General features: G+C 32.9%; 1 protein-coding gene across 1 annotated transcript; it reads left to right on the top strand.

Moving 5' to 3' along the window:
* Positions 1-44: 44 nt before the first annotated feature.
* LOC142320087 (uncharacterized) lies at positions 45-23,837 on the top strand. Its single transcript, XM_075357763.1, has 4 exons — positions 45-352; positions 7,669-7,806; positions 16,001-16,256; positions 23,286-23,837. The coding sequence occupies exons 1-4, from the start codon at positions 45-47 to the stop codon at positions 23,835-23,837; spliced, it is 1,254 nt and encodes a 417-aa protein (XP_075213878.1).
* Positions 23,838-24,090: the final 253 nt, after the last annotated feature.

Here is a 24,090-nt window from a genome sequence, read left to right on the forward strand (position 1 = left end):
TTTTGATATTTTCTTTTTGTAGTGTATAGTAAACATAATTAACAATGTACCGACTATCATACTATAAAAAAAAAACTATTGCACCTAATATAAATGATTTAGGAGATGAAATATTGATCAAAATATTTTCATATTTGGACAAAGAAGAATTATGTTTAAAAGCGATGGAAGTGTGTCAAAAATGGGCTACAACTGTAACTAGTAATAAACAATTACTTCAACAACTTAAATTTGAAGGAAATAATGCTTCAACTAATAAGATTTGTGAGATTTTAAAGTCTGCTTCTGGATTAGAAGCAATTGAGCTTGTATCTGTTCCTGAAGTAGATGTTATTATTGATCATTTATGCAGGTAATTGTACTGAAAAAAGTAAGGTAATTTAGTTTAATATTTTTAATTATGAGGTGTGAGATAAATATTTTTAATAAAATGTTTTATAAATAATACACTGTTGGGTGGAACGATGCAAATATGTGAATTTGCAATTATCATGGAGTAAGCTATCTTGAAGAATCCTGCATGAGGCACATGATTGTGTAAGTTGTAGCATATGCATATTCATTGTGGTGTTTGAATGGGATGTGAAGTTCAGATCATAGAAAACACTGCTCTAGTGCAGTTACAGCATATCATGCTTTCTATATTGAATTTTTTTTGTCACAGTTAACTTGATAAAAAGTTTTACCTATTTGTCTTATAGTTAAATTTTGAATTTACAATTACAATCTGCGTTAATGGACTTGTTTTAATTTACATAATGTAAGATTTGTCCAATATGTTTGATTACTCATTTCCTTTTCTTTTAATCTTGTTTTTTTATTGTATTAACAAATCTTTTATGTTGTTAGCATAATTAATTTATTTGAGAGATGTTATTGGGCATATCTTTGTTGAAAGAAAGTGGTTAAGTAATTTTTTTGGTATGGAAATTTGGAATTTAAATTTAAGTTTTCCTTGGGTTGTATTAAGCTGGAATACCCATTGTTGTAGTTTGCCTCCATAGACTGATAAAAGTGATTTGAACATGATGGAGTTTTGAACATGATTCATGGCACCTATCATATGATCATTCAAAACTGGTATGTGTAGTGTCAATCATCAAACTCACGAGTATTCCACAGAATTTGGAACCAAGATATTCAACATTCATTTAAAAATTTGAATTAAAAGAAAATCAAAACTTGTGTAATTTTTCAAATGCTTACTGATTTAATATCATCCATTGGTTAATACACATAAAGTAGAATCTATCTTCTATATTTATTGCTGTTGGGGCTAATGCAAATGGTACTTCAGACATGTGGCCAAAGTTCTTTGTATAGAAAACATATAATATACACCATATTAAAGATAAGATGCTTTTTTTTATTTATTACTCATACTTCCCAGATTCATATTTTAAATCATTTTTCACTGATACAACAAATATTCAGTTAAATTTCATTAACTTGAGAGAAATCTTTTTTTTCAGTTACGGATATTTTAAATTTGTAATGTTTGCCTTGCAGTGTACAATGTTATGATATTGCTTGGTAGGCCACAACATATAATGAAATGAATTTTACATGTGATTTGCACAAATCACAGCTAAACTATTAAAACAAGGAAAACATGCAGAGTTAATTGACCATTTCAGAATTTATGAAGCTTGGTATTATATTAATAATTTGCCTAGGCTATCTTTATTTAAGTGGAATTCAATTTTATGTTATAGCTCTGAAAAAGTTACGTTAGCTGTTTATTATCTTTTATATCAAAAGATTTCTTTTTGTAAGGTTTTACTGACCTTCAGCATGAAATTCCCTCTTCTGTCAGCTTGGACCAAAGAAAGGGGTCATTTTAGGCAGATAATTCTGGTGGTCACATTAAAAATAAATGGATACTTTATTCAGATTGTAACATGATTATACACTATGTTCAAGCAGCACTGCTGTCTGGCACCGTGTGATGTTAAATATTAGTTTTTCCTTCGTTTCAACAATTTGTTTCTATTTTATTAAACATGTATTTTTATTCATTAATTATTAGTGTGTAACACACAACCATATGATACAGCCTAGTCGCCAAGCATATTGGATTCAGTCTTATTATATTATTGTAAGATGTGTTTAATTATGGCAGCAGTATGTTGAGACACAGCTCCTGGTGGTTCACTAGGCTCTGTACCGCACACAGCTCCTGGTGATTCACTCAGCTTCATCTACACTATGTAAGCCAGCTCAGCATTAGAATCTGCCTGTCTGTCTGTCAGTCAGTCCGCCAGTCTCATCTAGTCAGTCCCAATCTATCATTTGAAGAATCAATTCACACATCATAAAGTAGATATGTACATACTAAATTATATATATTTTTCAACAATGTAATACAAATTAAATTAAATCATGAACATGTTAATATACAATTATCAGTTCGAATCAGTATTTGTTTTATTCGCAGTCCGCTTAACATAAACAAAACACATTATATGCATCATACAGAAGTAGTAGATCTGCTATACTGTGAATAATAAAATGTAACTGTTCCAACATTTTCCCATGAAGGATCAAGGGAAACCATTGAAACACCTTGAGTAGTACAGCATTTCAATTTCAAACTACATTATTATGAATAAAAAAGAAAAGTGATTATAGACCATACTAATTCATAAAAGTAATTTATTAGATAATAAATATATAAAACTGGTACACAATAGAGAAACAATTTTGCTAAAAATAGTTCAGTATATCTTAAATAAGTATGAGAAAAATGCAGGTATAATAAATTTAATTAGCATTATTTAAATATTTCTGTGAAAGATAATCTTTTTTTTATTTTTTTGTTCTTTAATTTTATCTTTCATATTATCATCGCCCAGACATGATGTATTTGTTTTAAAAAAAACTAAGTGTTAAAAATTAACAATTAATATCCATCTTAAAATGAAAAAACTTGCAGCATATGCTAAGGATAATAAGATAATAAAATTATCATTGCTTTTCAGCAAATGCATAAACAATTAAAACACAGTAATTCAAATATTTGAATATAAATGGACAGCTGAAAGGAATCATAAAGCATAACATAACTTCGTTTCATAATCCCCTAGAATAGTTCATATGTTAGCCTCTAGTTTAAATTTGTAATGATGCCACTTAACAGATACAATCCACACAAGGATGTGGTGCACTGTTAGTCAGCAAGCACCAGGTGGTGCATCTGTTCCTGTCATCAGATATCCATGAGTGGACCTAGTGTGCCCTATTTACAAATGGTAGATAATAACCTCTCGGCAGTTATTTCTTCATGAGGAGCTCCATGGTGAGACTCCTTAATTGGGCAAAGTTTATTGTTCATTGGTTGCATCCCATTCACTTTGCGATTCATCATGAACAACCCTCTTCAGGAAACACACAAGATTGTTAGAAGCAACCCAATTAAAAAACAGACCTCTTTTGCTGGGAAGGCCAAACATGTATGTTCTATTGTCAGCCACAACTAACTAAATTAACGTTTCTACAGCCGTCCGTATAAACTATAACATCAGGATTCATGTTATTTATAATCGGTTATTTGTTTTGTGTGATAACCAGATTAGTAATCTTTTTGTTATATTGACATGGAGCAACAGTAAGGACTGGAGATAATTGTGTATTTAGAACTGAGAAAAGGCGGTGAGAGCTCAGATGCTTGTGCATCAGCAGCAGTAGATCTCGGCTGTTCTTCGTATTGAATCAGATGTTTGTTAGAGAATACTGCATCAAATGTTGGATGATTTTGTTGCACTTTAATATGAGCTATGTAAGTGCAGATCATTTGATTCCGTCTACTTGAAAGAGATTGATCACCACTCTCCACCAGCAAATTATCACAGGGCTTGAACAAAATCTTTTGTTTATCCATCTTTTTATTTAATTTTCTCATCCATCTTGCAACAGGAAGATGGATAAATTAATGATGTAAGGAATCTAGTATTGTAGTGGTCTGAGCGTACGAATAAATCACACAGCCGTAGTCCAAGCGGTAACGGACTAGAGCTCGGTAGAAGCGCAACATGTATACTCGATCAAATCCACCATCGAATATTAGATAAAACTTGATGCATGTTGAGCATTTTATCTTCAGTTCCTTTTAATGTGTTATGACGTTGTTCGTGGGTCTAACCACATACCTAAAAATCTAACCCGTGTGCATTCTTCAACTGGTTCACCATGTAAAAACAATTGAGGGTCATTATCTTAATTCAAGCGTGAAAAACAGATGTATTTCGTTTTCACTGTAGAAAACGTGAATCCAGTTGTTTTACATCACGATTCTAAACGGGTTATTGTATTTTGGAGCAGCCTCTTGTTAATAGCTAAAGTTCTACATGTTACGTAAATTGAGAAATCGTCAACAAATAAAGAACACATAATGAGTTCTCGCACGCATTTTAACTATTTATTGCTACGGCAAATAACGCTTAGGACACTTACCTGTGGTATTCCATTTCCTTGTGTATAACTTCCGGATATCATTGTTCCATCTTGAACTCAAAAGGTCAGACTGCTGAGGAAACCCCTAAAAATGCAAAGAGATGTCCTTGTGTACTCCATTCATGCAGTTTATTTATGATTCCTCTATCCAATCTTTATCGAATGCCTTTTACATATTAAAAAATACCGCAACCAGGCACTAGTGAAGTAGGAAGGCGTTTTGAATAACAGATTCAAGGGCAACTACATGATTGATAGCTATTCTACATTGGCGGAAACCGCATTGTTTGGGGGCAATTAGGGCGTTTCTCTCAAGGTACCACACTAGTCGATGGTTTATTGAACATTCCATCAACTTGCACAGAGTACCTGATCAGAGAATATGTTATTGTAAATAGACAAAAGATGTAGTAATGCACTATTTGGCAAGTGAGGTAGCATACTGAACCTGATATCATTTCCAGGGGAAGTGTCACGGGAATTTTTCAACGCATACCTTAGCTCATCAAGGGACAAGGGAATGTTTAACTCATTTTTCAAAATCTCCTATAATAAAAAGCACTCTTTTTACCTGCAACTTTACCTCATAAACTCAGGACAGTAGAATGATATTAGTAAAACTGATCCAAACTGTTCGCCACATCAATTTGCCTGATAACAAGGACTGCATTGGTTACTAGTCCTTTTTCCATACCTTGGTCCGTACATTTCTCCAAACAACTGAGGAGTTGTCCGAAAAATGGTATATACAGAGTTTTGCCATAATTTCTGCTTAGCACACCGAAACACTGGACGACATACAGCCCTCGCATTGCCGTAGGCACAGAGCATTTCTGTCATAGGATTACGATTGAAGTTATGCAACGATCCCTTAAGCGCTCAGGAACAGTTGGAGTAGAGAAGATTAAGATAAGTGAGAATGATGGCCTCCTTTCTCATGATTCTCTGCATAGGTGAAACAGACTGTGGTGACAGCTCTTCAGATATTTCTGATAAATCAGTCACAGCCCATCATCACTCCCTTGCTGGAATTCAGTGCATTGTTAGGCTCCACTATCACTTTGTCCTTTCTCATATATCTAAGAGCTAGGATTCTCATGTAACTAAGAACGTCTCATATAACTAAAAGCTTCCACTGTTCTTTCACTGTATATTTATTTATACTTATATTTATTGTGTAATTAGGAATATTTATTTCACTGTTTTTATCTTTATTTATTTTCACTGTTCTTTATTGTTAAACTCATTCAGAAGCTTTTAGATTCTGATCCACTCCTAAGCTTTTAGATAGATTTTGATGAACCACAAGTTGTTAACTACACACTTATTTAAAAGAAGGAGAAACTCTAGTAAACGATCTACCTTCCTCTTTATATGTAACCACAAGGAAACACATGTTAGATAATTTACTTTTTTCTGTTACATTCTTATTTCTTCATCATTCATCACATCTTCAGCTGACAGTCAGTCAAAGTCTTTTAAGGCTACCAGATTTGTTGATTTCAAGTGGACCAACAACCACTGAAGGATTTGAGATTGGGACTGACATACGGTTCCCATGAGTACCGGCAATAATGGACCACTCCGCAGAGCATACATGTACTGGAACTAGAGCTAAATACAACTGAGTTTGCCCAGGTATCCAGAGGATATTAAGGACTCACTATGTAGTTCCAGTTTGGGTTACAGTTGTGTTTCGTAATGTGTCGCAACATCACAGAGTGTAAGGGAAAGAAGAAATAGTGTAGAATGTTGTTTATATAGTTGTTAAGAGTACATGTTGTAATTTGTGTAATGTTCCTGGCATAGTATATATGTATAGTGAAAGTGTTTTGCAGTTCTCTGTGTAGTAGGAAGAAAAGCTGCAGAGGCTAGGCCCATAGGGATGCCAACCTCCAAAGTCTTAAAGAATAAGACTTTCCATCAGGGTATCTTTTAAATAATCTACCAGAGATTACATCATTATTAATAGAAAGTGAAGCATATTAATGACCTTTCTTGTTTGTGAAATTTTTATGCTGTGAAATGGGTTATTTTGTTGTCTAGTTAGATATAAGTGAAATTTGCTATCTTTTAGAAATTACCACTTTTTTTAGCACATTTTGATGTACATAGTTGAGTACAACTAGACGCATAATTGGATTACAATAGTATTTTATTAAAATATCTAATATACTATTATTTTTTATGTAATAACATTAAAATCAGAGAAACCATCTAAACATTAAAATACATGGAAAATATTCTTATTTGATTGATTTGTTTTGCTTTTTTCCTAAGTCATTTTTTTAAGTATCTCTTTTGTTAGTAACATTGCATTTTAAAACCTACATGTGCGTCATAAAATTGAAAATAAAAGTTGAAAAAATTTTATTTCTCAAATTCTTTCATTTAACTGAATTATATCAGGATTTTATATTGTACAAGTACAAAGTATACAAACCTACTGTTGCCTAATAGTCCACAGTATACTGACTATGCTTTTTATCCAATTGGGATTTAACCTCAGTCAGCAATTTGTTTCATACTGATATGAATTAGAAAGAGTACAGTCTGATAGTTCTATAATACCTAGAATCTTTCAGGCAGTTTTTATAATAAGCATTGTGTACAGTAGCAATACTGTTGTCATTTTCAGGCAGTGTCCACACATTATAGAAGTTACAATTTCTTATGGGACTAATGCCTGCAACGGTATTTTGTGTTTAATATCTTATGACCATAACAGTGGTCGTTATGCTTCCCATATAAGCAAAACAAATTTTAAAAACTTGGTTTTGATTTATTAAATTTTAAATTACTTCTTTTTTATCAGAAAGAATTTTTTTAATTTGGTTTTAAAATTTTAACTAGGGTTTTTAATGGAAGAGCAGGTCTTACTGTGATGAGTGGAGTAGTAACCCTAATGTGATGTATGTAACCCTAATGTAATTAATGAAATGTGTTCCTGTCATTACACTCCTGTCATGCAGGATTATCTCACTATAACAATATTGAGTATAGAAGTAACAATGAAGTTGAATGAAATTTTAACTATGGTTATACAAGATGATTTTTCAAAATTTGTATGAATTATCTTAATTTAATTAAAGGTAACATGAATTAGACATGATGTCAAGTGAACAGTTTAATATTTTCTTAGAATAATAAATCTAGCTTATTTCTCTGTGTTTATTTCACAATTTCTGCTTAATATTATCATATTTTTTAAATCAGATTCAATGGTACTCTAAAAGAAGTTACGTTGAAGTACTGCCCAGAACACATTAATGTAACTGCACTAGAGAATTTATTTACATCATGTATTTATCTTAGTAAAATTAATCTTAAAGGAACAATATTTTCAGCAGATGGGTAAGTGTAAATTTTTTTTTCTGAAAATAAATATTAATTGACGTACTTATTTTATTGTAGTACGCATGCTAAATAGCAATATACTATTACTAAACACTAACATTTATTGTAATATTAGAAGTTTTTTCTAAATTTACTTGCAGGATCAATAAGTTACAATATTGAGACAATGTTGTAGTAAAAGATCTGAAAATCTGGTTTCTCCTTAGTAGAATTCTGCAGTTTTAGCGAAGGAAATTTTCAGTTCAGAACCTCACCCTTAAAAAATCTTTAAGACTTTTCTGGATCTCTATTAATAATTCTACCTCTATTAATTATAGGAAATTAAAAAAAAAAAAACTTTACAATAAAAAAAAGCACTTTCTATTTTAAATAATAACAGGAAAATTACTGTTTCATAAGTTGGCAGCATTCATAATGTCACAATATACCAGAGGTTGTGTTCTTGATTCTTTTCCATTAACATCAACAATTGTGTTTTTACAATTTATTTAACAAATGTTATGTTCCGCTTCAAACAACAATTAACAATAAACATGAAATTAAAAAATTAACTGCAGTTCAATTTTTAACATAAATACAAAGGGTATCAAAGATCAAGTTTACATTTCTACTGTGAACGTAAGGTGGAAATAAAATAGTAATAACTAGTATTACTATTATTATTAACATCAAGGATATTTGGAGAAATATGCAAGATTTTATTACTAAATTTAATGGGGCAATTATAAATGAAAACTGAATCATGGGAAGGTAAAATGTGATTATATGATGTCATCTTGCTGTTCAATTTATTGTACTTCTAAAATTTTTGGTCTTTTTAAACAGTGATAGTAACATAGCACATCAGTTTTTCTTTAAAAAACTGGTTTTTATAGAAACATAACACCTATGGAGATAGTTTGACTAGAAATGGGGGTAAGTTCATTAGCATTATTTATACAGAGATTAAATAAGTTGTCATAAAAGAGTAAATATAATTTTTTTTTTTGTCTTCAGTCATTTGACTGGTTTGATGCAGCTCTCCAAGATTCCCTATCTAGTGCTAGTCGTTTCATTTCAGTATACCCTCTACATCCTACATCCCCAACAATTTGTTTTACATATTCCAAACGTGGCCTGCCTACACAATTTTTTCCTTCTACCTGTCCTTCCAATATTAAAGCGACTATTCCAGGATGCCTTAATATGTGGCCTATAAGTCTGTCTCTTCTTTTAACTATATTTTTCCAAACGCTTCTTTCTTCATCTATTTGGCGCAATACCTCTTCATTTGTCACTTTATCTACCCATCTGATTTTTAACATTCTCCTATAGTACCACATTTCAAAAGCTTCTAATCTTTTCTTCTCAGATACTCCAATCGTCCAAGTTTCACTTACATATAAAGCGACACTCCAAACATATACTTTCAAAAATCTTTTCCTGACATTTAAATTAATTTTTGATGTAAACAAATTATATTTCTTACTGAAGGCTCGTTTCGCTTGTGCTATTCGGCATTTTATATCGCTCCTGCTTCGTCCATCTTTAGTAATTCTACTTTCCAAATAACAAAATTCTTCTACCTCCATAATCTTTTCTCCTCCTATTTTCACATTCAGCGGTCCATCTTTGTTATTTCTACTACATTTCATTACTTTTGTTTTGTTCTTGTTTATTTTCATGCGATAGTTCTTGCGTAGGACTTCATCTATGCCGTTCATTGTTTCTTCTAAATCCTTTTTACTCTTGGCTAGAATTACTATATCATCAGCAAATCGTAGCATCTTTATCTTTTCACCTTGTACTGTTACTCCGAATCTAAATTGTTCTTTAACATCATCAACTGCTAGATCCATGTAAAGATTAAAAAGTAACGGAGATAGGGAACATCCTTGTCGGACTCCCTTAATTATTACGGCTTCTTTCTTATGTTCTTCAATTATTACTGTTGCTGTTTGGTTCCTGTACATGTTAGCAATTGTTCTTCTATCTCTGTATTTGAACCCTAATTTTTTTAAAATGCTGAACATTTTATTCCAGTCTACGTTATCGAATGCCTTTTCTAGGTCTATAAACGCCAAGTATGTTGGTTTGTTTTTCTTTAATCTTCCTTCTACTATTAATCTGAGGCCTAAAATTGTTTCCCTTGTCCCTATACTTTTCCTGAAACCAAATTGGTCTTCTCCTAACACTTCCTCCACTCTCCTCTCAATTCTTCTGTATAGAATTCTAGTTAAGATTTTTGATGCATGACTAGTTAAACTAATTGTTCTGTATTCTTCACATTTATCTGCCCCTGCTTTCTTTGGTATCATGACTATAACACTTTTTTTGAAGTCTGACGGAAATTCCCCTTTTTCATAAATATTACACACCAGTTTGCATAATCTATCAATCGCTTCCTCACCTGCACTGCGCAGTAATTCTACAGGTATTCCGTCTATTCCTGGAGTTTTTCTGCCATTTAAATCTTGTAATGCTCTCTTAAATTCAGATCTCAGTTTTGTTTCTCCCATTTCATCCTCCTCAACTTCCTCTTCTTCCTCTATAACACCATTTTCTAATTCATTTCCTCCGTATAATTCTTCAATATATTCCACCCATCTATCGACTTTACCTTTCGTATTATATATTGGTGTACCATCTTTGTTTAACACATTATTAGATTTTAATTTATGTACCACAAAATTTTCCTTAACTTTCCTGTATGCTCCATCTATTTTACCAATGTTCATTTCTCTTTCCACTTCTGAACACTTTTCTTTAATCCACTCTTCTTTCGCCAGTTTGCACTTCCTGTTTATAGCATTTCTTAATTGCCGATAGTTCCTTTTACTTTCTTCATCACTAGCATTCTTATATTTTCTACGTTCATCTAAGTTGATTTCTACGTTTCTAAGTATAATTGTGCACCGATATTACAGAATGAAATAACAAAGTGGGTGTAACTTAGTAGTTTCGATGATGAATGAAAATATATTTTTATTTCAGGTGGCTTCCTCAAATTAACTTTCTATAAGGTAAGATATATATATATTGTAGATAAACAGGTATGGACATGTGATTGATTAATAACTCAAAAATATGCCCTTCAAGGGGTATTAAAATCATTCCATATGACATATATTACATATATATATATATATATATATATATATATATATATATGTAATGTGTAAGTAATTAAATACTGAATTTATAAGTAATTATAGAAGGAAACTACTGGAAAACATATTAAAGATGATAAATGAATAATTCTTTCAAGATTCAATTAATATGAGCCTTATCATATTTCAAAAAAAGTTAATTTTGTTTATTTAATGTGATAACAATCTTCAGAGGAATTTCATTCTTCTGAAGATAAACCCACAACTGAAATATTATTATATATGCCTAATTATTTTTAACAAATAAGTATTTCATACAGTAAAATAATTTCGAGTGAATATTTTAAATCCTTAAACATTTCACTGAATATCAAGTTCTACACTTTTTACATGTATTGTATATAATTGTTGTATTAATTCAGAGTTCGAGGAGTAAACATTGGGAGCGATTAGCGTGTTGGTGTTTAAGTGGTGAAATGCGGAGTCTTATTTTCGCGGTAGTGTTTGATAATTGTATAATGAAACGGAACAGTATTTTTAGGGAATCTTAACTTTGCGTTCGATGTGAATACATATCAACAGAGGATCTATACGCCGTCTATTATTCAAAATTTATTGTTCTTCATACATTGCTGTTTACGCCAACATCATGCCTAAATGTGGAGTTTGTAATAAAAATATAACCACTAAACATAGTAAAATAGCTTGCATTGATTGCAAGACATTATTTCATGCAAGCTGTAAAAATATGAGCAAAGATGACATTGAATTGTTGATATTCAATAATGAAATTTGGAGATGTGAACATTGTGCCTTAAGCAAAAGAAAAGATCTTCAACTAGAAACTGCTGTACAGAGAATCACCTTTACACTTGATGATGTGATGTCCGCTATAAATGAATTAAAGAGAGCCCAGAAACGTATCATAAGTGATATGAATGAATCGTCAGACCTCCTACACAAAAAGATTGATGATAACTCAAAAATAATTGCTGACCAGACACTAAAATTAGAAGAGTATGTTCAAAAAATTGAGAATTTGACAGCTGAAAACCATAATCTCTGTCAACAAGTTAAACAGCTTGAGTTCAGACTTGAGGATGCGGAGCAGTATAGTCGTAAAAGTATGATAGAAATTCATGGTATCCCCAAAAAAGATGATGAAGATGTTGTTGATACAATTAAAAAAGTGAGACGTAATTGGTTTCCAAATTACGGATGAGATGATCGATGCTTGTCACAGATTGCCAGGGAAAAATAATATGTCCGACGGAATCATTGTCAAGTTCATCAGAAGGCAGGATAAGGAAAATTTCATGAAGAAGAAACGAGATAAAAAATTTACCACTACATTAAACATGGGATTTACAACTGATACTCCGGTGTACATAAATGAGTCGCTCTGTCCACCAAGGAGACGGCTATATGCGCTTGCTCGGCAGGCAAAAAAGTCTAAAGGTTACAAGTACATCTGGCTATGAGATGGGAAAATACTTACGCGGAAGAATGAAAAAGACAAAGTTGTGCAGATTAGGAATGAAGAGGACTTCATTACCGTAAGCATACTTATTTATGTTGAAATAAATTTTTATTTCTAATGATCTCTACCAATTTTAATAAATTAATGAACTGAATTTAAAATTCTGCACCAAAACATTAGTAGTCTGCGAAAGAACTTTGATGAATTATTAGTTAATTTATCTAAATTTAAAAACATGCCAGATTTAATTGTTTTATCGGAAATTTGGATGTCAAATGAAGTATCTTTATACGAAATAAAAAATTATGATATGATAGCTAATTACAATGAAGGTTATAGATCAGGTGGAATAATTGTTTATATCAATTCTAAATTGAACTACCGAAGGGCTTCTTTATCTCTATCTGCATCTGATGCAATTCTTATTGACCTAATGCACAATGGTATTGAATATACAATACTTGCGCTATATAGGTTACATAGTAAGGATAAGAGGCACTTCTTAAATGAATTTAATGATGTGCTGTCTAAAATTAATTCTAATAACTGCATAATAATTGGTGACTTTAACTTAAACCTACTTTCCGAATCCCACTTAATAGATGAATATAAAACTATTTATAACTGCCATGGATTTGAATCATTAGTCAATGAACCCACACGACTTACAAGTGGAACATGCATTGATCACTTATTGTCAAGAATAGAAAATAAAAATAATTATGAAATAGTTTCAACTGTGAGTCATTTGCAGATAACAGATCATAGTCTTATAGGTGTCGGGATATCGCATATCTCTAATGTGACGCATTCCAATACTATTAAAAATGAGAATGAAAAGAATGCTGTTAAAATTGATTGTCATAAATTCATTTCCCTTATCGCTAAAGTAGACTGGCGGGATGTTTATATACATAACGATGCGTTAGCAGCTTTTGATATTTTCATAAGAAAATTTACTGAAATTATAAACGAATCTAAAACTCAATTAGTCATACAGGGTAAGCAATTCAAAAAATTAAAACCGTGGATAACAGATAAACTGTGTGAAATGATATCAATACGCAATTCATTATACAAAAAAACAGCGCACCCTAATAACGTACATTTAATTAAACATTATAAAACATATAGGAATAAACCTAAAATTAAGATTACATCGGCTAAACAAAAATACTATGATAACATGTTTGACAGATGTAAAGGAAATTCTAAAAAGGAGTGGGAAGTAATTAATTCCTTAACTGGTCAAAAAAGAAAAGATAAAGTTATTGAACTAAATAATGGAAATAATAAAAATATCTTTGAACCATTTCAAGTAGCTAACATATTTAACAATTATTTCATAAATGATGTAAGTGACTTACGTAAACAATTAAATGAAAGTTGTAACGATACAAATAATGATCTGGCAAATATAAACTGTGAAGCGTCATCAATGTTCGTTGAGCCTGTCCTTAATGCTGAGATTGAAAATATTATCAAAAATCTCAAAAACAATAAATCCCCTGGTATCGATGGAATAAGCTCAAAAATTGTTAAATTAGCGGTAGATCATATCACATGTCTTAACCTTTCTTGTAAATATAAGCCTCCAATCTGGAAAATTCCCGGACGCTTTAAAAAAAGCAGTAGTAATACCTGTCTTTAAAAAAGGAGATAAAAATTCTGTTACTCAATATAGACCAATATCTCTACTCTCTATCTTCTCTAAAATCTATGAGAAATGTATGAAGAACAGATTAATATCGTACTTCAATAAAACTTCTTTTTTTAGTAAAAACCAATATGGATTTATGGCTGAGAGCAATACTGAAAAGGTGCTCTTAAATTTTACTACCCAAGTATTTCAGGGCACAAATGATAAGAAATGTGTGAGTGATATATTTTTAGACATAACAAAAGCTTTTGACTGTGTAGACCACAATGTCCTACGCATTCTGTGGATGAGTGGCATTAGAGGTGTTTCATTTGATTGGTTTGAGAACTATCTGATCAACAGGCGACAGTGCGTGAGAATAAAAGGGTGTTTAAGTAACTTTGCTGGGGTAAAATATGGAGTCCCACAAGGATCCGTATTGGGAGCCATACTATTCATAATATATGTAAATAGTGTCTGTTCGGCCCGCTTAAAGGTAATGTATATGTGTTTGCAGATGATACTGCCTTGTGTTATGTTTGCAACAACTGGATAGAAGTGGCTGAGGACATGCAATCAGATTTGAAGGCACTGCGTTTATGCTTTTCAAATCATTATATGATCTTGAGTGTTGAAAAAACTTTGTATATCAACTTCTGCTTAAAGGGGAAAATAAAATTGCCACTTACAATAAAATATAAATGTAAAAAATCTGTGATAAATAAATCCGACTGTTTAGAATGTAGTGAGATCAAACAACGTGATATTTGTAAATACTTGGGCATTGTGTTAGATAGTGGTCTAACCTGGAAGAATCATATTGCGCTATTAAAGCAAAAACTTTTAAGCTATCTTAGGATATTTTATTTTTTAAACAAACTATCCCCAAAAATAACCATGAGAACTTTATTTTGCTATTGTGCATAGTTGGCTAGACTATGGCATCAGCTGTTGGGGAGGAACTTATGTTACAAATTTAAATTCCATAATTAAATTCCAAAAAAGATTCGTTAGAATGATAAGTAAAAAAAGAACTACGGATCATTCTTTGCCAATATTTAGGGAATTGTCTATATTACCGTTACGTTATTTATATGTTTATAAAGTAATGAAAATTTTCTTTATCAGAAGTGGTCATAGAGATAGTATGATAACCGAGTACGAACTTAGAAGTAAAAGGAATGTATATGTCCCCAGAGCAAATAAAACAAGTTATATGAAGTTCTTTTCAAGTACTGCTCCTAGATTGTATAACATACTTCCTAATCATATAAAGACCAGTAGGAACCTAAACGCTTTCTTAAAGCTACTAAGATGATGGCTAATTTAATATTGATGACGCTGAAAGTATGTTCCATGTAATTACATGAATTATACTATTGGTCTTAACATAGTAATAGATTTTTTACATATGACTTAACGAGTAGCACTGGATGAAAGGTTTATTAGTAAACAACTATTTGACGACGATTGATCTTCTCTATACTTAACTGCAGAAAAGATGAGTTTCTGCCAGAGTAAATCATGAATTGAACCAAAACTAATCCTATATAAGATAAAACTGTTTACTTTTCCCCTTACTCTAACTAAAAAGATTAATAGAAAAGGGATGGTGCCACAAAATGGGCAAGACCCTTGTAGACACCTAATCTTTCATCTTTTACAAATAATATAAATTAAGTTAAGTAACAAATATTAAATTGTATTATGAAACAATGTTAAATTAAGTATGATTAAGTTAAGTAATATTATAATTAGTATCAGGATTACTCATTAATTATTAATTCTGTAAAAGTAAAAGAAATATATGTTCTAATTTGTGTATGGAGTATTTGTACGGGGCAAAACCCTCTTATGTATTATTGAAAATAAATAAATACTAACTTAATTATTCACTTATCAATTTTTACTTCTTTTCATTTCATCTATGAAATGTGAAATATAATGAAAAAAATATATATATATTTATTGTTTATTTTTCAGTTTATATACAAGCATTGCTTCACTGACTGAATTACATAGTCTTACTTTATCTGCAAATAAAGAATATTTAAATTACAATAGACTAATGGAAATAATTTTAAACTGTCATCATTTAGAGAATTTGAAACTTTTTAATAGTAATGTGTTTGATCCAATTCTGACAGACGAGATTGTCGTGGAAATATTTCAAACTTTGCATTCTTCACTGAAGTCTTTAACTTTAGATTGTACTTACTTATCTTCATCCTCATATAGCGTAAGACCTTCCAATGAAGCTTTTATTATACTAATTGTGTCAGTCAGTAGTAACTAAATAAGTTTTAAATTTAATATATTTATAGTAATTTGTATTAAACTGGATGGCCATTAACAGACACAATCTTGCAACAGATATTAATTTATTTTATTCACCAATTATTCATATTTCTTAACATGAACATTGCAAGCTGTTCAACAGTGAACAATAAGCAAACCCCCAACAGCCCAATAAGATGAGAATGATATGTATTACATGTAAATAAGGTGTCTTGTATAGACTCAGGCCAACCATTCTTGAGACAAGTGGTTAATTAAAACCCCAACCACCAAACTACACTAGCATCCATTTTCTAGTATTCAAATTTACAAAGCATCTAACTTTTTTCTAGGATTTGAATCTCAGAACCTTAGACTTAAAAAATCAGCTGTTAACAACTGATTTGCGACAGCGAGTTAACAGATGGCCAACCTGATGGACAGTTATTCATACAGCACACTCATTTTCATTTTATATATCCTTAGATAAAAAAGAAGTGAATTATTACATTATTACAAAAAAAAAAAAAAAACAGGAGCAGGTTAATGTGTAAACCGCAGCAATATTTCAACCATAAAACTAAAATTTCTAGGATAGGTTACAGATGAATAAAACTGTACTGGGTCAATATACTTTGTCTACTTAGGGAGGTCTACTGCATTACTAGCGGGGAATAACGGATTTCTACCAGGCATTTGAAGATCTGGAAACGCCAATTGATAATGTAACATATAACAGTTTTTTAATTTTAAGGAAAATTTGTCTAACAAAAGCAAAGAGTTTCCTTTTAATTTCCACTTTGGATGATGAAGAAACAAAATAGGAATTGAAAAACAAATTTTAAAGTATACTTACTAGCCAAGAAGAGAAAATAAAAATGTCACACTGTTCTTTTGACAAATACCAAAATATAATATAGAAATACTTATGTACACATAAGTATTAAAAAACATGGATTTATTGCTGGAACAGAAAATCATTTGAGACTAAAACTAAGGCAATGAAACCTATGAGAAAGATCAATAACGAGAAATTAAATTTTAATGGATGGAGTATAATGTTTGTTAAGAAGTAATAACATGTCAAAGGATAAAAACTAAGTACGATATCAGAAGCATAAGAAAAACTTAGGCATTTGGAATCTGTTGTACAAAAGATTTTGAATATTTAGGTGGATTGTTCAAATTTAGAATGAAGGGTTTTTTTTTAATAAGAATGGGATAGGAAAGGTGTTTGTAACTTGCATGAGATAAAACTAGTTGATAGGGAATGTACAAGGGGCAGTCAAAAAATTAATTACTGGTGAGGAATAAAAAACACAATGTGAGGAGTATACATATGATAATCCTTTTATTTTCCTGAAAATCTGTTTTTATATATAGTCATGTAAATATGTATCATATCATATCACACTAAGATAACATAGTTTCCTCTACTTTTTGTTGAAAAATTCATGTACCAAATGCCATAACTGTTCTCGCATTGTATTGTCAATGTCTTCATCAGAGTTAAATCACCACTTTGCAAGATCTGTTAAATAGGACCAAATATAAGGATAGAAAATAAAGTAGGAGTAACTACAGAGCAAGACAAAAATTTTAATATATGCATCAGATCTGGGGTTGTAGGATGTAGTAAATCTGTTGAATTTAAAAAATTAGCACAGGAAAGAAATTTATGAAGAACAGGATCAAAATATCTGTTTTTAAAATGACTTTGCAAAAAAAATCATTATTAGAAGTCATGGGACTGGAAGAAATTAACACTTGTCTCTTAATAATCTCAAAACCATTCTGCAGATATTACCATAAGATCAGTTCATTTTCTGGAATGATTCCAGAAAAGAAATAACAGCTTTTTTTGAAGTTGCTTGTGATAGTTATATGGCCTAAAATTCCAATTCATCAAAACTATTGTAGCTCAATGCAATGGAAAACTGTAACCATAGTTCTTAGGAATTGTTTCTTCTTACTCTAAATTGATTTTACTTTTATAATCAATTGCAAGGTTAATAGTACAAACAAAACCATAGTTAATTAAATAACCTTTTTTATCTGTACAGTCTGTTTTGAATGTATGCATATGGGTTTGAAAAGTCCATACCCTTTACACGAAGTATATTACTTAAGCAAATAATTTTCAGACAAATTAAATGTGTTTATCCAAATATTATCTAGATTTTCGTTATTTAATTTTAGTGGTCTATAGTTAATTTTATTGTTTTTCAAATGTATAAAAATAAAAAAAACTAAACTTTAATGTTTAATGCTAATTATAATTAAACTCTACCAAAGAAAGGTGACATCACCAATGGTGAAAAACACCAGTTCACTTTTAGAATGTAATTAAATAATATACATACAATGTATTTCACAGAAATCTTTTAAGGATCAGTGGTAATCCAATGATGTTATGTGCACAGATCACCATGATGACATTTTCTTAAAACAATATAAATTGTGACATAAATAACTGTAAATATACTTCCAGGAAATCTATTCAAGAATATGATCTAGCCCTCTCTACTTCATTGGTACTAAGGATTATGATTTTCTTACGTAGTAAAAAATTTAATATCTGGTCATTTAGGATATTAGCCTTAATATCTGGTCATTCAGGATATTAGCCTCCATTTTATGCATGTTCAGTATTTTGTTTTTTCAAATTTAGTGTTTACTAATTTCATATAACTCTTAGAAAATGACATACCTGCATACAACAATGTTAACGATAGTGAATATGCAGAGATATTTTAAGAACTATTACACTAGGTCATGAACTAATTGCTTGAACAAATGAAAATTTTCAAATATATGAGGCATATTCATAAAGTCAGGGCCACCTGGTCATTAAAAAAAATTAACTCGTGAGGAAAGGTTTTTACTTAGTTTTAGTTTACTACATATCTACTTCACTTTTCCACACATAGTCATTCAGTTCTAAGCACTTTTCCTACGCTGCACCAGTTTCTATAACCTCTCTGCATAAAAGTTAGCCGCCTGGACTTGAACCAGTTGACAACGGCAGTTCGACGAGTTCCTCGTCGTTTTCAAGCCGTTTTTCACCAAGTCACTTTTTCAAATGCAAGAAGAGGAAGTAGTCGCTAGATGCAAAGTCAGGCCTATATGTTGGGTCATCAAAAAATTCTCAACGAAAATCTTGAATCTTCTTGGTTGAGGCAGCGGTGAGTGAATGCGTGTTATCATGAAGTTGAATTACGCCGGACGACAGTTACCCGCGTCGTCGATTTTGGATTGCATGTCTCAGTTTGGTTAGTGTTTCACAGTACACGTCAGCTGTAACTAACTGTTGATCCACGTTCCACGAAGTCAACCAAAATGACGACCTTTTTGTCCCAAAAAAACGGTAACCAACATTTTTCGATTCGAGTACGGAAATTACTTACTCTTTCGGTTTTGGAGAACTTGAATGGTGCCACTACATTGACTGTTGTTTCGATTCTGTGAGGTGTAGGATATCCACGTCTCGTCGCCCGTAACACTTGGGAAAAAAAATCTTCATCTTGTCGATAGTGGTTAAAAAACGCTTGCCCACTGCACATTCTTTGCTCTTTGTGTTGGACGGTAAGCATTTTCGGTACCACCTTGCACACAATTTGTGATATCCAAACTTTTGTCTGTGACAATCGTGTAGATAGAGGTGCTTCCAACATGCGGAAATTCATCAGCCCGAGCACTAATCGTCAATAGCCGATCACATCGCAGTTTTCGGTTCACTTGTTCAACGATTTTGTCGTTCTGAATACTGGGCCTGCCACTCCACTCTTCGTCGTGCACATTTGTGCGACCATTTTTAAATTCTCGACACCATTGTCTAACGAAGCACAACTCCCGATAAATTTCAGCAGCTGAATATACTTAGCACACAAAAATCTATTCACAGCGCGCACTTCACAATTGGCGGAAGAAACGATTGTCACGTACATTGCGATCTATATTCACCAGCAGGCAAACTACTGCTAAATCAAAACAACTGTAGTGGCTTCGTGAATGGCCGATATATGGCCCTGTAAGCATGAAACTGTGTTCAGACGCGCTAATATTTAAATATAAGCCGACGGCCCTTACTTTACGAATATGCCTCCTATTAAGTTATAACAAAAATATGTTGAATGAATAAACACAATTCAGATTAAATATATTTTACCTTACACTAAACGGGATTAGTAACTATTTCAGAATGATTGCTATTAACAATATCTTGTACCAGGTGGAGACCGGACCCGCTTTTTAAGTTTAATTCAGTCTCCACCCTGCAAGAGGTCACCACCTCTGAAGCAAACAGCCACCCCGAATAATTTTCTGCCACACAATGGCAAATAAATGTTCAGTACAATTTTCATATACTGAACAATATTTATTATCCTTCATACTTTTCCCCCTTTTGTGGAATAATGAAGAACGAGAAGCAGAAAATTTATACCTGATGAAACCCAACACACATATTGTACACCCATTACAATCTTACACAATAGCACCATCACAACACGAAGTGCTATACTAAAACGAACACGTAGAAGCATTAAATTATATAATACAACCAACTCCACTAAAAAACAGACATTGTAATCTAGCATGATTACACCACCACTATGCATTTAAACAGGAAGAAGAGGAAACACAAAAAATTAGTACAACTAACTACTCGACACGTTAACACCACCGCAACACAAATTACAATGGCACCCAAAGAATACACAACCCATTTTTTAAATATACATAATCAAATAACAACATGTTTAAGTCGATTCCATCAATTTATATAGAGGAGCCCCCTAAGGCTCATAAGCAAACATGAAGGGGTACGAACAGGGATCAGAGAACTCTACTCATCCTCGACCTCCCTATCCAGGCCTTGCTTTTTGGGATGATGTATCTTACCTATCCACCTGTCTGCGACACCTGCCACCTTTCTTGCCACTGCCCAATAAGCCAATCGCAAGCGACACTTGGCAAAGCACCCCTTTGTCCCATCGTCCTCTCCTCCGGATCGGCACCCCGGCGATAACAAACATTGCCGCGGTGGAAACCGTCCTATAGGCACGTACGATCCGTAAAGCAAGCGATCCGCTGCAAGCCGTCCAGGAGTTCCCTGGCCCGTCTAGTACTAAGAACACTAGCCCAAACATGTACTCCGTACAGGCAGACCGACCATATCGCCGAAGCAAGAAGCCTCCTTCATCCGGTGAATGGCCATCCCGATTCCGCATCAGCTTGGCTAGGGCATCAGCCGTTCTCCTAGCCTTGTTTACTGCTTCTGGGACATGCTCCTGGAACAACCTCCCATGGTCCAGCCACATTCCAAGATATTTTACCTTACGCGAGGTTAGGACTTCGGTCGCACCGGTACGTAAGGCGACGGGGTCAAGTTTACGTTTCCCAGCCATGATCACCGCCGCTCCGCTCTGCAAGCTTCAGACCCTCGTAGCGGGCCAGTGATTCACCATACGGATTGTCATAGTGCCCTTCTCCGCGACTCCAACTATGTTTTGCCAACAACAACCAGTGCCAGATCATCAGCAAAACTGACTGCAGTGACCCCTTCCGGCTACTCGATCCTCAGCACACCATCATAAGCAATATTCCAGAGCAAACTACCGAGTACTGATCCCTGCGGGACACCCTACCTCATGTGCTTACAGTCCCTCCGTGCTGGCGACTACAAACCTCTCGCTCAGGTACTGGCCGACCAACCGCCTGAGGTAAGCGCTCACACCACGCATCTCAAGCTCATCCATAATAACACGGCAGGGCAGGCTATTAAAGGCATTTTCAACATCTAGGAGGATACCAACTGGTGTTCTCCTAGTCCGCCAACTGGACGCGGCAGCTTCATCAACCAGCTGCATCACTCAGTCGATAGCATCCACCATGCCTACCCCAGCTTCCAACTCGGCTGTCAATCTACCCACAAGGAGGCGCTTGAAAAGCTTGTAGACCATGCTTAACAAACACATTGTGGGTGATATTCAGCAGCATTACCAAATTTGTCACTCCCCTTCTCAATCAGAGCCAGCCAGACAGCCTTCCATGCTCCCGGCAGAAACTCGTTTGTCAACCAGTAATTAAATGCATCAAGAAGCTTCACCCGGGCCACCTGCGCCAAGACCTGCACCACCTCACCGCTGATGCTATCAAGACCGGTAAAATTACGCGGGTTGACACGTTTAGCTGCTGCAACCACTTCATCCTGCTTGAACAGAGGAACTACACCATCCAGGGCAATATCCCTCCAAGGCACCCGTTCCACCTTTGGGAATAATTTGACTATCACATCCACTCGCTTCTTAGTCAGAACGGGGAGAGAACAACCAAACTTCTTCATTATGATCTTGTAACCATTCCCCCACACATCTGCATCGACCTCATTGAGCAGGTCAGTCCACTGTTTCTCCTTAATGTGACTGATACCTGCTCTGTAAGTACACCTAGCTTCACCGAGCATCTCCCTAGCATGAAGGATGCCCATCCTATTGTTGCCTCTGAGTAGCCTCTGCGGCCATCGCCTTGCTCTGAGGCACTCTATTCAAAGCTCCCCTACTTCCTTGTACCACCAGTAAACACTCCTGTTCCTGGCAAAGCATTTTGGTTGGAGCTCATCAAGTGCCTCCTGCACAATGGAGATCACCTCAATTAACAATATCTGCAGTATCATACGAGACTGGATTATAGTTAATGAAAACATTGGATCAGAAACACACTTCCACTAATTGGAAAATTACCATGATTATTATTTTATTAAAGTGTACTCGAATGAGTCGAACTGCAATTAAGTTTTGTTTACCAAAACATTATTATGAAGAAAAAAAATTATATAAAAGCACGTCATATATCTTTTTAAGTCATAATTTTTGGTAACAAAAATAGATTTATGAACTTTATTTTGTTTATAGTCTTGTAAAACATAATACAAATTTTTGGTAACACATGAGTAAATTAATGAATTTTATTATTCATTTGAAATTTTCAGGCAATATTTCATTGTAAATGGTTGGAGGATCTTCATGTAATAAATGCAGTGACATTCTCTGGTAGACAACTTAATACTTTTCCTAAACTAGTACATCTGAAGTCACTAAAAATTGAAAAAGGAATTGGACTGAACAATAACGATTTCATAGAAACTTTTAACTCAAATAATAGAACATTACAAAATCTGATTTGTTTTGCATTAACCTATTGTTTTAAATTAGAAGACTCTGGGTTAGAAGCGATAGTAAAAGTATGTGGAAAAAATCTTATATCTCTTAATATTGAAGGATGTTCAAAACTAACAAATAATGCTACTGATAATATTGTGAAATATTGTAATAATCTAAGATATCTTAATGTGGCATTCATTTCAAATAAAAACTTACTGGATTATGAAATGGTACCAAATAATTTTCCACATTTAAATGTTTTAGTAGTTGATGATTCTACAGATTATACTGAGCTTAGAGCTTTACAAATAATAATGGCTAACCTTGAAATATTAATTTCTGAAGTCAAACTTTTCAAACGTCTTCATAAATTTAATTAAAAAAAATTGTTAAAAATTAAAAATACTGTTTACACTTACACTAAATATGTTTTCAGAAAAAATAAGCAAATAAGCTAAATTTTATTATCATTCAATATATAGTTATTTTATGTAAATGTTTTGTTTTTTGTGATTTTTATTTAATAATTTATTCTTTATTGTGCACTGATGGTATTTTGTTATTTTAATTTAAGATGCAGAAAAATACTTCTCGCCTACTTTTCCAAGGGCAAGATTTAAAAAAGAAAAAATA

The sequence above is a fragment of the Lycorma delicatula genome, chromosome 2, assembly GCF_047948215.1.
Source record: "Lycorma delicatula isolate Av1 chromosome 2, ASM4794821v1, whole genome shotgun sequence".
Lineage (NCBI taxonomy): Eukaryota > Metazoa > Arthropoda > Insecta > Hemiptera > Fulgoridae > Lycorma > Lycorma delicatula.